The following is a 13479-nucleotide window of genomic DNA, read 5'->3' on the forward strand; positions in this document are numbered from 1 at the left end:
ACTTCTTCCTGGTTTAGACTTGGGAGGGTATACGTGTCCAGGAATTTATCCATTTCTTCTAGATTTTCTAGTTTATTTGCGTAGAGGTGTTTATAGTTTTCTCTGATGGTAGTTTGTATTTCTGTGGGGTCGCTGGTGATATCCCCTTTATCATTTTTTATTGCATCTATTTGATTCTTCTCTCTTTTCTTCTTTATTAGTTTTCCTAGCAGTCTATTTTGTTGATCTTTTCAAAAAACTAGCTCCTGGATTCATTGATTTTTTTTTTTGAAGGGTTTTTTGTGTCTCTACTTCAGTTCTGCTGTGATCTTACTTATTTCTTGTCTTCTGCTAGCTTTTGAATTTGTTTGCTCTTGCTTCTCTAGTTCTTTTAATTGTGATGTTAGGGTGTCTATTTTAGATCTTTCCTGCTTTCTCTTGTGGGCATTTGGTGCTATAAATTTCCCTGTACACATTACTTTAAATGTGTCCCAGATATTCTGGTACATTGTGTCTTTGTTCTTATTGTTTTCAAAGAACATCTTTATTTCTGTCTTCATTTTGTTATTTACCCAGTAGTCATTCAGGAGCCGATTGTTCAGTTTCCATGTAGTTGTGCAGTTTTGAGTGAGTTTCTTAATCCTGAGTTCTAATTTGATTGCACTGTGGTCCGAGAGACAGTTTGTTGTGATTTCTGTTCTTTTACATTTGCTGAGGAGTGCTTTACTTCCAATTATGTGGTCAATTTTTGAATAAGTCTGATGTGGTGCTGAGAAGAATGTATATTCTGTTGATTTGGGGTGGAGAGTTTTGTAGATGTCTATTAGGTCTGCTTGGTGCAGAGCTGAGTTCACGTCCTGGATATCCTTGTTAACTTTCTGTCTCGTTGATGTGTCTAATATTGACATTGGGATGTTAAAGTCTCCCATTATTATTGTGTGGGAGTCTAAGTCTCTTTGTAGGTCTCTAAGGACTTGCTTTATGAATCTGGGTGCTCCTGTATTGGGTGCATATATATTTAGGATAGTTAGCTCTTCTTGTTGAATTGATCCCTTTACCATTATGTAATGGCCTTCTTTGTCTCTTTTGATCTTTGTTGGTTTAAAGTTTCTTTTATCAGAGACTAGGGTTGCAACCTCTGCTTTTTTTTTTTTTTGCTTTCCATTTGCTTGGTAGATCTTCCTTCATCCCTTTATTTTGAGCCTGTGTGTGTCTCTGCACGTGAGATGGGTCTCCTGAATACAGAACACTGATGAGTCTTGACTCTTTATCCAGTTTGCCAGTCTGTCTTTTAATTGACACATTTATCCCATTTATATTTAAGGTTAATATTGTTATGTGTGAATTTGATCCTGTCATTTTGATGATAGCTGGTTATTTTGCCTGTTAGTTGATGCAGTTTTTTCCTAGCATTGTTGATCTTTACAATTTGGCATGTTTTTGCAGTGGCTGGTACTGGTTGTTCCTTTCCATGTTTAGTGCTTCCTTCAGGAGCTGTTGTAAGGCAGGCCTGGTGGTGACAAAATCTCTCAGCATTTGCTTGTCTGTAAAGGATTTTATTTCTCCTTCACGTATGAAGCTTAGTTTGGCTGATATAAAATTCTGGATTGAAAATTCTTTTCTTTAAGAATGTTGAATATTGGCCCTCACTCTCTTCTGGCTTGTAGGGTTTCTACCTAGAGATCCGCTGTTAGTCTGATGGACTTCCCTTTGTGGTTAACCCGACCTCTCTGGCTGCCCTTAACATTTTTTACTTCATTTCAACCTTGGTGAATCTGACAATTATGTGTCTTGGGGTTGCTCTTCTCAAGAAGTATCTTTGTGGTGTTCTCTGTATTTCCTGAATTTGAATGTTGGCCTGTCTTGCTAGGTTGTGGTAGTTCTCCTGGATAATATCCTGAGGAGTGTTTTCCAGCTTGGTTCCATTCTCCCTGTCACTTTTTGGTACACCAATCAAACGTAGATTTGGTCTTTTCACATAGTCCCATATTTCTTGGAAGCTTTGTTCATTCCTTTTTACTCTCTTTTCTCTAAACTTATTTTCTCGCTTCATTTCATTAATTTTATCATCAATCACTGATATCCTTTCTGCCACTTGATCAAATCGGCTACTGAAGCTTGTGGTGCATGCGTCACCTAGTTCTCATGTCATGGTTTTCAGCTCCATCAGGTCATTTGAGGTCTTCTCTACACTGTTTTTTCTAGTAAGCCATTTGTCTAATCTTTTTTCAAGGTTTTTAGCTTCCTTGTGATGGGTTTGAACATCCTCGTTTAGCTTGGAGAAGTTTGTTATTACTGATCTTTTGAAGCCTACTTCTGTCGACTCATCAAAGTCATTCTCCATCCAGCCTTGTTCCGTTGCTGGTGAGAAGCTGCAATCCTTTGGAGGAGAAGAGGCGCTCTGATTTTTAGAATTTTCAGCTTTTCTGCTGTGGTTTCTCCCCATCTTTGTGGTTTTATCTACCTTTGGTCTTTGATGATGGTGACTTACAGATGGGATTTTGGTATGGATGTCCTTTTTGTTGACGTTGATGCTATTCCTTTCTGTTTGTTAGTTTTCTTTCTAACAGTTAGGTCCCTCAGCTGCAGGTCTATGGGAGTTTGCTGGAGGTCCACTCCAGAACCTGTTTGCCTCGGTATCACCAGCGGAGGCTGCAGAACAGCAAATATTGCAGAACAGCAAATATTGCTGCCTGATCCTTCCTCTGAAAGGTTTGTCTCAGAGGGGCACCCGGCTGTATGAGGTGTCAGTTGGGTCCTACTGGGAGGTGTCTCTCAGTTAGGCTACATGGAGGTCAGGGACCCACTTGAGGCAGTCTGTCCGTTCTCAGAGCTCAAACACCGTGCTGGGAGAACCACTGCTGTCTTTAGAGCTGTCAGACAGGGATGTTTCAGTCTGCAGAAGTTTCTGCTGCCTTTGTTCAGGTATGCCCTGCCCCCAGAGGTGGAGTCCACAGAGGCAGGCAGGCCTCGTTGAGCTGTGGTGGGCTCTACCCAGTTCGAGCTTCTTGGCTGCTTTGTTAACCTACTCAAGCCTCAGCAATAGTGGACGCCCCTCCCTCAACCAGGCTGCCACCTTGCAGTTCAATCTCGGACTGCTGCACTAGCAGTGAGCAAGGCTCCGTGGACGTGGGACCCGCTGAGCCAGGCATGGGATATAATCTCCTGGTTTGCAATTTGCTAAGACCATTGGAAAAGCGCAGTATTTGGGTAGCAGTGTCTCGATTTTCCTGGTACAGTCTGTCATGGCTTCCTTTGGCTATGAAAGGGAAATACCCTGACTCCTTGTGCTTCCTGGGTGAGGTGATGCCCCGCCCTGCTTCGGCTCGCCCTCTGTGGTCTGCACCTGCTTTCCAGCCAGTCCCAATGAGAAGAACCAGGTACCTCAGTTGGAAATGCAGAAATCACCCGTCTTCTGCATCAGTCACACTGGGAGCTGCAGAGTAGAGCCGTTCATATTCAACCATCTTGGACTTCGGTGTATTTTTTAAAATCCATCATTATAGTCTTGTTTTTCCCCTTTAGTAGTTAGAAAATTATATGCTTCTGTTTGATTCTTCAGTTGATGTCCTAGAAATTCTCAACCATCCTTAACTTATTCAAAAGCCCAATGTTAACAGATACCTTTACCAGTGTCCACCTGGATTGTAAACAAACTTAGAACACTGTTACTCCATTTTCCCTACTCTCAGCTAATATATTTCTGTTATTGTGCACTTTAATTGTATATTTTAAACTTCACAAGATCTCGTTATGTAGTCTGTGTTTAGACTCACTCATTTTTTTGCTCTATTTTTTTCTATATCTCTGCTTTTCTATCAGGGAGTCTTCTGCATGAAGCATCTTCTTTAGAATTTTTTTACAGAGCAGATTCGATGAACTCTCAGATTTATTTTGTGTCATGTATTTGAAAATATATTACTTTTGCCTTTATTATTCATTAATGAATGTTTTCACTGGCTTTAGAATTTTAGATCAGCAATTATTTTCTTTCAGCACATTGAAGATATGTCTAGGTATGACTGACTTTTTTTTTTCTTTTTTCTTTTTTACTTTATCCCAGTTGCAGTATGTTGGGTTTCTAGAATGTGTGGATTTGTGTCTTTCATTGATTCTCAAATTTTTCTTAGCCATTAGCTCTTCAAATGCTGCTTCTACTCCATTCTTTCCTTTGTTCTTGGGTACCAGTTATGCATTATACTTCATCAGTGTATCCTCTATTTGGAGGAGTATGTCTTCTGTATTTTTCTGAATGCAGCATAAAGAACTGAAAGAAGCATCTTCCAAAAGTTAACAGTTTATTAATGTCACATGCTTTTCACATTATACAGTTAGATATTTCCTTCATTCTGTGGTGGGTGGTGGGACAGGACAGAGTATGTGTGTGTGTGGTATATGTGTAAAATGCCAGAATGCTTTATTTCCAGAGGAGAACATTATAAGATAGGGTTTATTCAAATGAGTCTTACAATCTGCTATGTAAGAAGTCATAAAATTTTGACGCAGGAATGACCTGAATTGCCCTGCAAGAGAAGTGGATTCTTTTAAATATACTTTTCTTTAACTCTTATTGCACTTTTTGTCTTTTTTCATTCAGGCAACTCAAATTTTTTAATTGCCAATTTCTGTTTCTTTTGATTCTACAAAAGAAACTATGTTTCCGGTAGCCCCTAAACCTCAGGATTCCAATCAACCGTCAGATAGACTCATGACTGAAAAACAGGTAAACTTAAAATATTTTAAGACATTGCTTCTCAAAATATGTGCCAAAGAATGCTACATCTGCAAACAGGAAAATTTGACTTTAAAAGGATTCTTTTCTCATAATTTTGGGAAATGCTGGGTTAAAGACTATGAAATGGTTTAATTACTCTAAGACTTCACAATATTAGTCTCCAAAAGGAGGATTTAGTATACAACATTTCATACCTACTTAACACTAGTTTGATGAACATTTCATTAGATTAGTGTTCTGTAGCATGTACTTTGGAAAATGCCATTCCCAGCTATTTTCAGAATTTACAATTACTTTACCTTAAAATGTAAGAGGTATCAGGGAACAATATGTATAAGTTAATCATCCAAAATATGTGACTTTATTATGTATAGAGCATTTTATTTTTATGAGTTACAGTAGATGTTCTGAGACACTAACTCAGAGCTTTTGGCTCCTAAAACAAACATCAGTGATAATTTTAGTTGTGTCTACCACGTAGTTAAACTCTGTGATCAGAAAGACTAAAGCATAAATGAAGGAAAAGTTATGAGTGGGAGGAGGTGTCAAAAAAAAGGAGGAAAAAGTCAACAGTCAAAAAGAAAGATTTATTTGACTTTGAGAGCATCTTTCAGTATGATTCTGTTAGAGTCAGTTATCCAGATGGACAGGCTCCTTTTTATAGTTAGACCTTGTCCATTTGACAAGGAGCTGTCTGAAATATTGGCTCCAACTAGTCAGATATGTTTTGATTTTTTTGTGACCCTAGTCATTATGAAAGTGATACTTAGAAGTGACTTACCTTTTCTTTACTATTCAGTTATTATAGCCTAGTGTGCAGCTGTTTATTCTGAGCAGGGCATGGTTTGGCTTATTAAATCTAAAACCTTAGAATTGTTTGATTCACTGAAATTACAAGGTGTTTTTATTGTTGTTAGTTTTGTCCATTGAGGCCTACATGTGAGTATTCTGTATAATGCGACAATTTGTGCTTATTTACATACTTCTAGTCTATTACTAATTTTGCTAGAAACAATAAATGTGTTTTTTGGATATTGTATATGCATAAACATTTATACTTAAAACTTTTGAAGAAAATGTTCTATTCTGAAAATGCAGGAAATTATGTATGAGAGAATTTCTTCACTTTATGTCTTAAAGTTTTCCTCTCTTTGTAATTGTAGCAGGAAGAAGCAGAATGGGAAAGCATAAATGTGCTATTGATGATGCATGGCTTAAAACCTTTGTCTCTAGTCAAAAGAACAGATCTCAAAGGTAATTAGATCCTATTCTTGCTGCTTAAGGTAAAAAGTATTTCTCCTTAAAATTTTTTTTATCTTAAATCTTTTGCCTTTTATTTTTACTATCTGTATTACATACTTTTTAAAATGTAGATCTCATCATTTTTGACAAACAGTCATCACAAAGGATGAGACAGAATTTGAAATTGTTGGTGGAAGAAACATCACGTCAACAGAACATGATACAGGAGCTTATAGAAACTAATCAGCAGCTTAGGTAAGAAAATGGAAAATATTTCTTTTGAATTGTTTGTATGCATTCTAAAAATAACTGCATTGAAAACAATCTTGAAATTTAATTTCCCATTTTGATTAAATATTAAACTAAAAAATATTTTTGGCCGGGCGCGGTGGCTCAAGCCTGTAATCCCAGCACTTTGGGAGGCCGAGATGGGCGGATCACGAGGTCAGGAGATCGAGACCATCCTGGCTAACACGGTGAAACCCCGTCTCTACTAAAAAAAAAATACAAAACACTAGCCGGGCGGGCGAGGTGGCGGGCGCCTGTAGTCCCAGCTACGTGGGAGGCTGAGGCAGGAGAATGGCGGGAACCTGGGAGGCGGAGCTTGCAGTGAGCTGAGATCCGGCCACTGCACTCCAGCCTGGGCCACAGAGCGAGACTCTGTCTCAAAAAAAAACCAAAAAAAATATTTTTGTAGGTAAAATTTTAATAGGTAAATCTTTTGGTAATAGCTTAGCATATATGTTTAATGGTACCCTATATTTCTTCTATTAGTTTCTGTTGCAGGATGAGCATCTCAAATCTGAAAATTTGAAAGGCTCCAAAATTTGAAACTTTTTGACCACCAACATGATGCTTAAAGGAAATGCTTATTGGAGCATTTTGGATTTCGGATTTTCAGATTTGAGATACTTAACTAGTAAGTACGATGCAAATATTCCAAAATCTGAAAAATCTGAAATATGAATCACTTCTGATTCCAAGCATTTTGGATAAAGAGAATGCAAAGAAACTTTAGAAAGTCAATATGTTGTTATATGGATATGTTTGGTAATTTGATTTATTTTTAATACTAAGGGAAGAAATTGTATGTCTTTTAACTTAGAAATGAACTTCAGCTAGAGCACAGCCGAGCAACCAATCAAGAACAACGAGCTAATGACTTGGAACAAATTATGGAGAGTGTGAAATCCAAAATTGGTGAATTGGAGGATGAATCACTAAATAGGGCTTGCCAGCAACAGAATAAAATAAAAGATCTTCAAAAGGAGCAGAAAACTTTACAGGTACTGAGTTATGAATTCCTAGATGATGGTTAGTTAGTACTAAAACAGCTCATTATGGTCCCAGGTGACTTCCATGTTGTTTGATTCAGTGGTTTTTACCTTTTTTGGCCTATCACTGCTACCTTGAAATTTTCTTCACTTGATTTCCAGAATGTCCTCTTTGTTTCCCTCTGACCTCACTGATCATTCTTTAATTTCTTTTGCTGTTTTTTTTCCCTCATCTTCCTAGCCTCTTAGTGAGACAGTGCTCAAATTGGAATTCCCCAGTGCTCAGTCTTTGGATCTTTTCTCTTTCCTATATACTTTGATTCCCTTGGTAATCTCAATCTAATATAGGATCCAAAATTTATATCTGTAGCCCTGTCCTCTCCCCGAATTCCAGACTCATATCCAGTTGCCTACTTGATATCTCTACTGGATATCTATTAGGCATCTACAACTTTATTTATTTACTTTTTTGAGTCAGCGTCTGGCTCTGTCACCCAGGTTGGAGTGCAGTGGCGCAATCACGGCCCAGTGCAACCTCTGCCTCCTGCGCTCAGGTGATCCTTCCACCTCAGCCTCTGGAGTAGCTGGGACTACAGGCACATGCCACCATGCCTGGCTAATTTTTATATTTTTTATAGAGACAGGCTTTTGCCATGTTACCTAGGCTGGTCTCAAACTCCTGAGCTCAAGCGATGCGCCTGCCTCGGCCTCCCAAAGTGCTGGGATTACAGGTGTGGGGCACTGCACCTGGCTGGCATCTACAACTTTTTATGTCTAAAACAGAAATGGCAATTTTATGACATTAAATAATTAACTTTCTAATTTTAAAAACTTAAAACTTGGGTGTTTATTGTGATTAAAGGAAATGAATCTTGTGCTGGTAACTAATGTTTAGTTGTGTGAGATGTTTCTGATCTTTACCAACATTATATCATTATAAACATTAAGTTCTTATTTTAGTGGTTTTGCTGACACAACACTATATATACCTTTGCATATGTGAGTTCAGGCTATCTAAAAGGGAGCAGTATTCATCAGGCAGGGTCTGGAAGTCCCCTCAGTGTATGCTGGCAGTATTGGAAGGATCAGATGAGTTAGTATAAATTCCATGGAGTCCAAGAGAATTAACCAGACATACTAGGGAGCTCTAGTATGAGGATAGAGGCAGTTGGTGCTCTGACCTTGTTTATGTGCCAGCTTGGGGCAGGCAGTACTAGAGCTGCTGATATTGATCATAGTTTCAGAGAAGACATTGTTTGACAAACTCCTCTACTATTAGAATGCAATATTTTTAGGTTGGCTTTTTTTTTTTTTTTTTGAGACAGAGTTCAGCTCTGTCGCCCAGGCTGGAGTGCAGTGGCATGATCTAGCCTCACTGCAACCTCTGCCTCCCAGGTTCAAGCGTTCTCCTGCCTCAGCCTCCCAAGTAGCTGAGACTACAGGCATGCACCACCATGCCTGGCTAATTTTTTGTGTTTTAGTAGAGACGGAGTTTCACTATCTTGGCCAGGCTGTTCTCGAACTCCTGACTTCATGATCCACCCGCCTCAGCCTCCCAAAGTGCTGAGATTATAGGCGTGAGCCACTGCGCCCGGCCTAGGTTGGCTTTGTTAACAAGGTTGCTTTCCTCATCGATAGTATATTTATAACATCTCTCTAAAAGGAGGGGTATTTTGGAAATATTTTCTGTATGCATTGGTTTTGACCTTGCTCTTATAGGGCAAGTAGAAATCTGAAGCTCTTTAAATCATTGACTTATTGGTGTGAAAAAGCAGCCATCAGAAGCTGTAAAGGTGCTGTGCTGGGTCTTTGGCTGAGTGAACAAGTTCAGAGCAGGGAAGACCAGTGGTCTTTGTTGGGGAAGATATCTATTTATCTTTCAGAGAGGTTGAGATATAATTAATAACAAAATTAAATTATTAGAAATGCAAGGCTTACAAATTTACCAGGGTTTTAAGCACTTCAAAGAATGAGAGTTCATTGGTAAGGGGTGACTTGAATGTAATGCCATGTATTTTCTATCAAATGGTTTCATCTATCACAAATGATTTATCATGCCTTTAGCTCTTTGTTCCAGGTCCCAAAGATTTGTCCTGTAGCTTATAAATTGGTACAGAGGAGGTTTCATGTTTCAGTCACCCATAGAAGGGGAAAGGCAAATAGGATTGAGGAGTGGATACCTGGGGTTGGGGAAGGCTATCTGTCCTAATATGATCAACTGAAATTAGTTGTTTGTTTTTTTAAGTCTCTGATGGGTACTTTATAGAGTGTCAACAGAAATCACAAACCCAAGGAATTGCTGTCCCTGAATGTTGTTAGGTTGCCTCATTTCATACTAGTCAAACATCTCATTCTATTATAGAGAAGGAAAAAATATTTTTACTTCTATCCTTTCAGATTCTCAATCAGGGCTCTATAACAAAAGCCTAGCAAGTGAAAAACAAACAAGTTTATGAATATGTTTGTATCATATATACATGGGAGAAACCCATGGATGCTGGGCTCAAAGAGATTGCTAGAACTTGGACTTCTATAGCATCTTAACAACAGCCACCACCAGTAAATTTTCAGAGAAGTGGCAAGACAAAGGAAAAAGACTTTGAGTCTCTAGGGAAGCAAATTGTGGGAAGGTAAATATATCAGGGACTAATGGAAGATAAGGGCTAGTCAGTAAAGTTGGTTATGTAGAGTCCTCTAGTGCCACCTCTGGGCTAATAAGGATCCAGGGTTGTCACTGGATTAATTTCTGTACAAATTTATGTACTCCTTTAGGCTAATAAAGGAAGGGCAGAGAGCTTTTCTCATGTTATTGTCTTAGTTGCCTTCAACTCAGAATAATCCTTATACCAAAGTGGCATGTTTTGAGGTGTCAGCTTCTATTCTTGACCATACTAATCAATCTTCGCTTTCTTGAGTAGATGAAAGTGCCTGTGGAGAATAATTATTTCATAGTTTAAGGCACATTATTCTATTTTTGGTATACAGTTGCTTCCAATTTTAGAATGGTTTAGTGCTGCATGTTTTGTAGTTGGGAGAAAGGAAACATTGGTTTTGTATGTATATGCAAAGAGGTCAAGGAAATTTGCAAATGTTTGAGGTATATTGAAAGACTTTTGGGAAAAGACAATTCAGATGGCATGGGCTATTGATATAATTGATATTCAGTTTTTTTCATTCAGCATAATTATTTCAAGATTCACCCATGTAGTTGCACATATCCATAGTTTATTCCTTTTTATTGCTGAGAAGTACTCCATTGTATGGATATACCACAGTTTGTTTATCCATTCATCTGTTGATGGACATTTTAGTTGTTTCTAGTTTTTGGCTATTACAAAGAAAGCTCTTGTAAACTGTATGTTCAAATATTTGTGTGGACATACGCTTTCAGTTTTCTTGGGTAGATACCTAGAATTGGAATTCCTGAGTTATATGGTAAGTATACATTTAAGTTTTTTTTTTTTTTTTTTAATACTTTAAGTTCTGGGGTACCTGTGCAGAACGTTCAGGTTTGTTACATAAATATACACTTGCCATGGTGGTTTGCTGCACCCATCAACCCATCATCTACATTAGGTATTTCTCCTAATGCTATCCCTCCCCTAGCCCCCCACCCCCCGACAGGCCCCGGTGTGTGATGTTCCCCTTGCTGTGTCCATGTGTTCTCATTGTTCAACTCCCACTTATAAGTGAGAACATGCCGGTGTTTGGTTTTCCATTCTTGTGTTAGTTTGCTGAGAATGATGGTTTCCAGCTTCAGAGGACATGCACTCATCCTTTTTCACAGCTGCGTAGTATTCCATGATGTATATGTGCCACATTTTCTTTATCCAGTCTATCACTGATGGGCATTTGAGTTAGCTCCAAGTCTTTGCTGTCATAAATAGTGCTGCAATAAACGTGTGCATGTGTCTTTATAGTAGAATTATTTATAATACTTTGGATATATACTCAGTAATGGAATTGCTGGTCAAATGGTATTTCTTCTGGTTCTAGATCCTTGAGGAATTGCCACACTGTCTTCCACAATGATTGAACTAATTTACACCCCCACCAACAGTGTAAAAGTGTTCCTATTTCTGCACATCCTCTCCAGCATCTGTTGTTATCTGACTTTTTAATGATCACCATTCTAACTGGTGTGAGATGATATCGTGTGGTTTTAATTCGCATTTCTCTAATGACCAGTGATGATGAGCTTTTTTTCACATGTTTATTGGCCATATAAATGTCTTCTTTTGAGAAGTGTCTGTTCATATCCTTCACCCACTTTTCGAGGGGGTTGTTTTTTTCTTGCAAAATTGTTTAAGTTCTTTATAGATTCTGGATATTAGCCGTTTGTCAGGTGGATAGATTGCAAAAATTTTCTCCCATTCTGTAGGTTGCCTGTTCACTCTGATGGTAGTTTCTTTTGCTGTGCAGAAGCTCTTTAGTTTAATTAGATCTCACTGGTCTATTTTGGCTTTTGTTGCCTTTGCTTTTGGTGTTTTAGCCATGAAGTCTTTGCCTATGCCTATGTCCTCAATAGTATTGCCTAGGTTTTCTTGTAGGGATTTTATGGTTTTAGGTCTTACGTTTAAGTGTTTATTCGATCTTGAGTTAATTTTTTGTGTAAGGTATAAGAAAGGAGTCCAGTTTCAGTTTTCTGTATATGGCTAGCCAGTTTTCCCAACACCATTTATTAAATAGGGAATCTGTTCCCCATTGCTTATTTTTGTCAGGTTTGTCAAAGATCAGATGGTTGTAGATGTGTGGTGTTATTTCTGTGGCCTCTGTTCTGTCCCATTGATCTATATATCTGTTTTGGTACCAGTACCATGCTATTTTGGTTACTGTAGCCTTGTACTATAGTTTGAAGTCAGGTAGTGTGTTGCCTCCAGCCTTTTGCTTAGGATTGTCTTGGCTATGCAGACTCTTTTTTGGTTCCATGTGAAATTTAAAGTAGTTTTTTCTGATTCTGTGAAGAAAGTCAATGGTAACTTGATGGGGATAGCACTGAATCTATAAATTACTTTGGGCAGTATGGCCATTTTCACGATATTGATTTTTCCTATCCATGAGCATGGAATATTTTTCCATTTGTTTGTATCCTCTCTTATTTCCTTGAGCAGTAGTTTGTAGTTCTCCTTGAAGAGGTCCTTCATATCTCTTGTAAGTTGTATTCCTAGGTATTTAATTCTCCTTGTAGCAATTGTGAATAGGAGTTCACTCATGATTTAGCCTTGTTTGTCTCTTATTCGTATATAGGAATGCCTGTGATTTTTGCACATTGATTTTGTATCCTGAGACTTTGCTGAAGTTGCTTATCCGCTTAAGGAGATTTTGGGCTTTTCTAAATATACAATTATGTCATCTGCAAACAGAGACAATTTGACTTCCTCTTTTCCTATTTGTAATACCCTTTATTTCTTTCTCTTGCCTGATTGCCCTGGGCAGAACTTCCAATACTATGTTGAATAGGAGTGGTGTGGAAGGGCATTCTTGTGCCAGTTTTCAAAGGGAGTGCTTCCAGTTTTTGCCCATTCAGTATGATATTGGCTGTGGGTTTGTCATAAATAGCTCTTATTATTTTGAGATACGTTCCATCGATACCTAGTTTATTGAGAGTTTTTAGCATGAAGCGCTGTTGAATTTTGTCAAAGGCCTTTTCTGCATCTATTGAGATAATCATGTGGTTTTTGCCTTTGGTTCTGTTTACGTGATGGATTACGTTTATTGATTTGCATGCGTTGAACCAGCCTTGCATCCCAGGGATGAAGCCAACTTGATCTTGGTGGATAAGCTTTTTGATGTGCTGCTGGATTCGGTTTGCCAGTATTTTATTTAGGATTTTCACATCGATGTTCATCGGGGATATTGGCCTGAAATTTTCTTTTTTTTTGTCGTATCTCTGCCAGGCTTTGGTATCAGGATGATGCTGGCCTCATAAAATGAGTTAGGGAGGATTCTCTCTTCTTCTATTGATTGGAATAGTTTCAGAAGGAATGGTACCAGCTCCTCTTTATACCTCTGGTAGAATTCGGCTGTAAATCCATCTGGTCCTGGACTTTTTTTGGTGGTAGGCTATTAATTATTGAGCCTGTTATTGTCTATTCAGGGATTCCAACTTCTTCCTGGTTTAGACTTGGGAGGATGTATGTGTCCACGAATTTATCCATTTCTTCTAGATTTTCTAGTTGATTCGTGTAGTGGTGTTTATAGTATTCTCTGATGGTAGTTTGTAGTTCTATGGGATCAGTGGGGATAACC

General features: G+C 38.3%; 1 protein-coding gene across 6 annotated transcripts in view; it reads left to right on the top strand.

Moving 5' to 3' along the window:
• CEP70 (centrosomal protein 70) overlaps positions 1-13479 on the top strand; it is a 108020-nt gene that overhangs the window by 29691 nt on the left and 64850 nt on the right. For 2 of the 6 annotated variants that reach the window (XM_025377627.1, XM_025377629.1), the window contains exons 3-6: positions 4629-4702; positions 5878-5968; positions 6088-6211; positions 7062-7242. The exons of 1 other annotated variant lie outside the window; for it this stretch is intronic. In XM_025377627.1, the coding sequence (XP_025233412.1) occupies positions 4634-4702; positions 5878-5968; positions 6088-6211; positions 7062-7242 (465 nt within the window). In that variant the 5' untranslated portion in view covers positions 4629-4633. Of the gene's footprint in view, positions 1-4576; positions 4703-5877; positions 5969-6087; positions 6212-7061; positions 7243-13479 lie in introns of all 6 variants that reach the window. 3 more of the 6 variants (XM_025377628.1, XM_025377630.1, XM_025377631.1) reach the window with 3 other exon arrangements.

Source organism: Theropithecus gelada, chromosome 2, assembly GCF_003255815.1.
Source record: "Theropithecus gelada isolate Dixy chromosome 2, Tgel_1.0, whole genome shotgun sequence".
Lineage (NCBI taxonomy): Eukaryota > Metazoa > Chordata > Mammalia > Primates > Cercopithecidae > Theropithecus > Theropithecus gelada.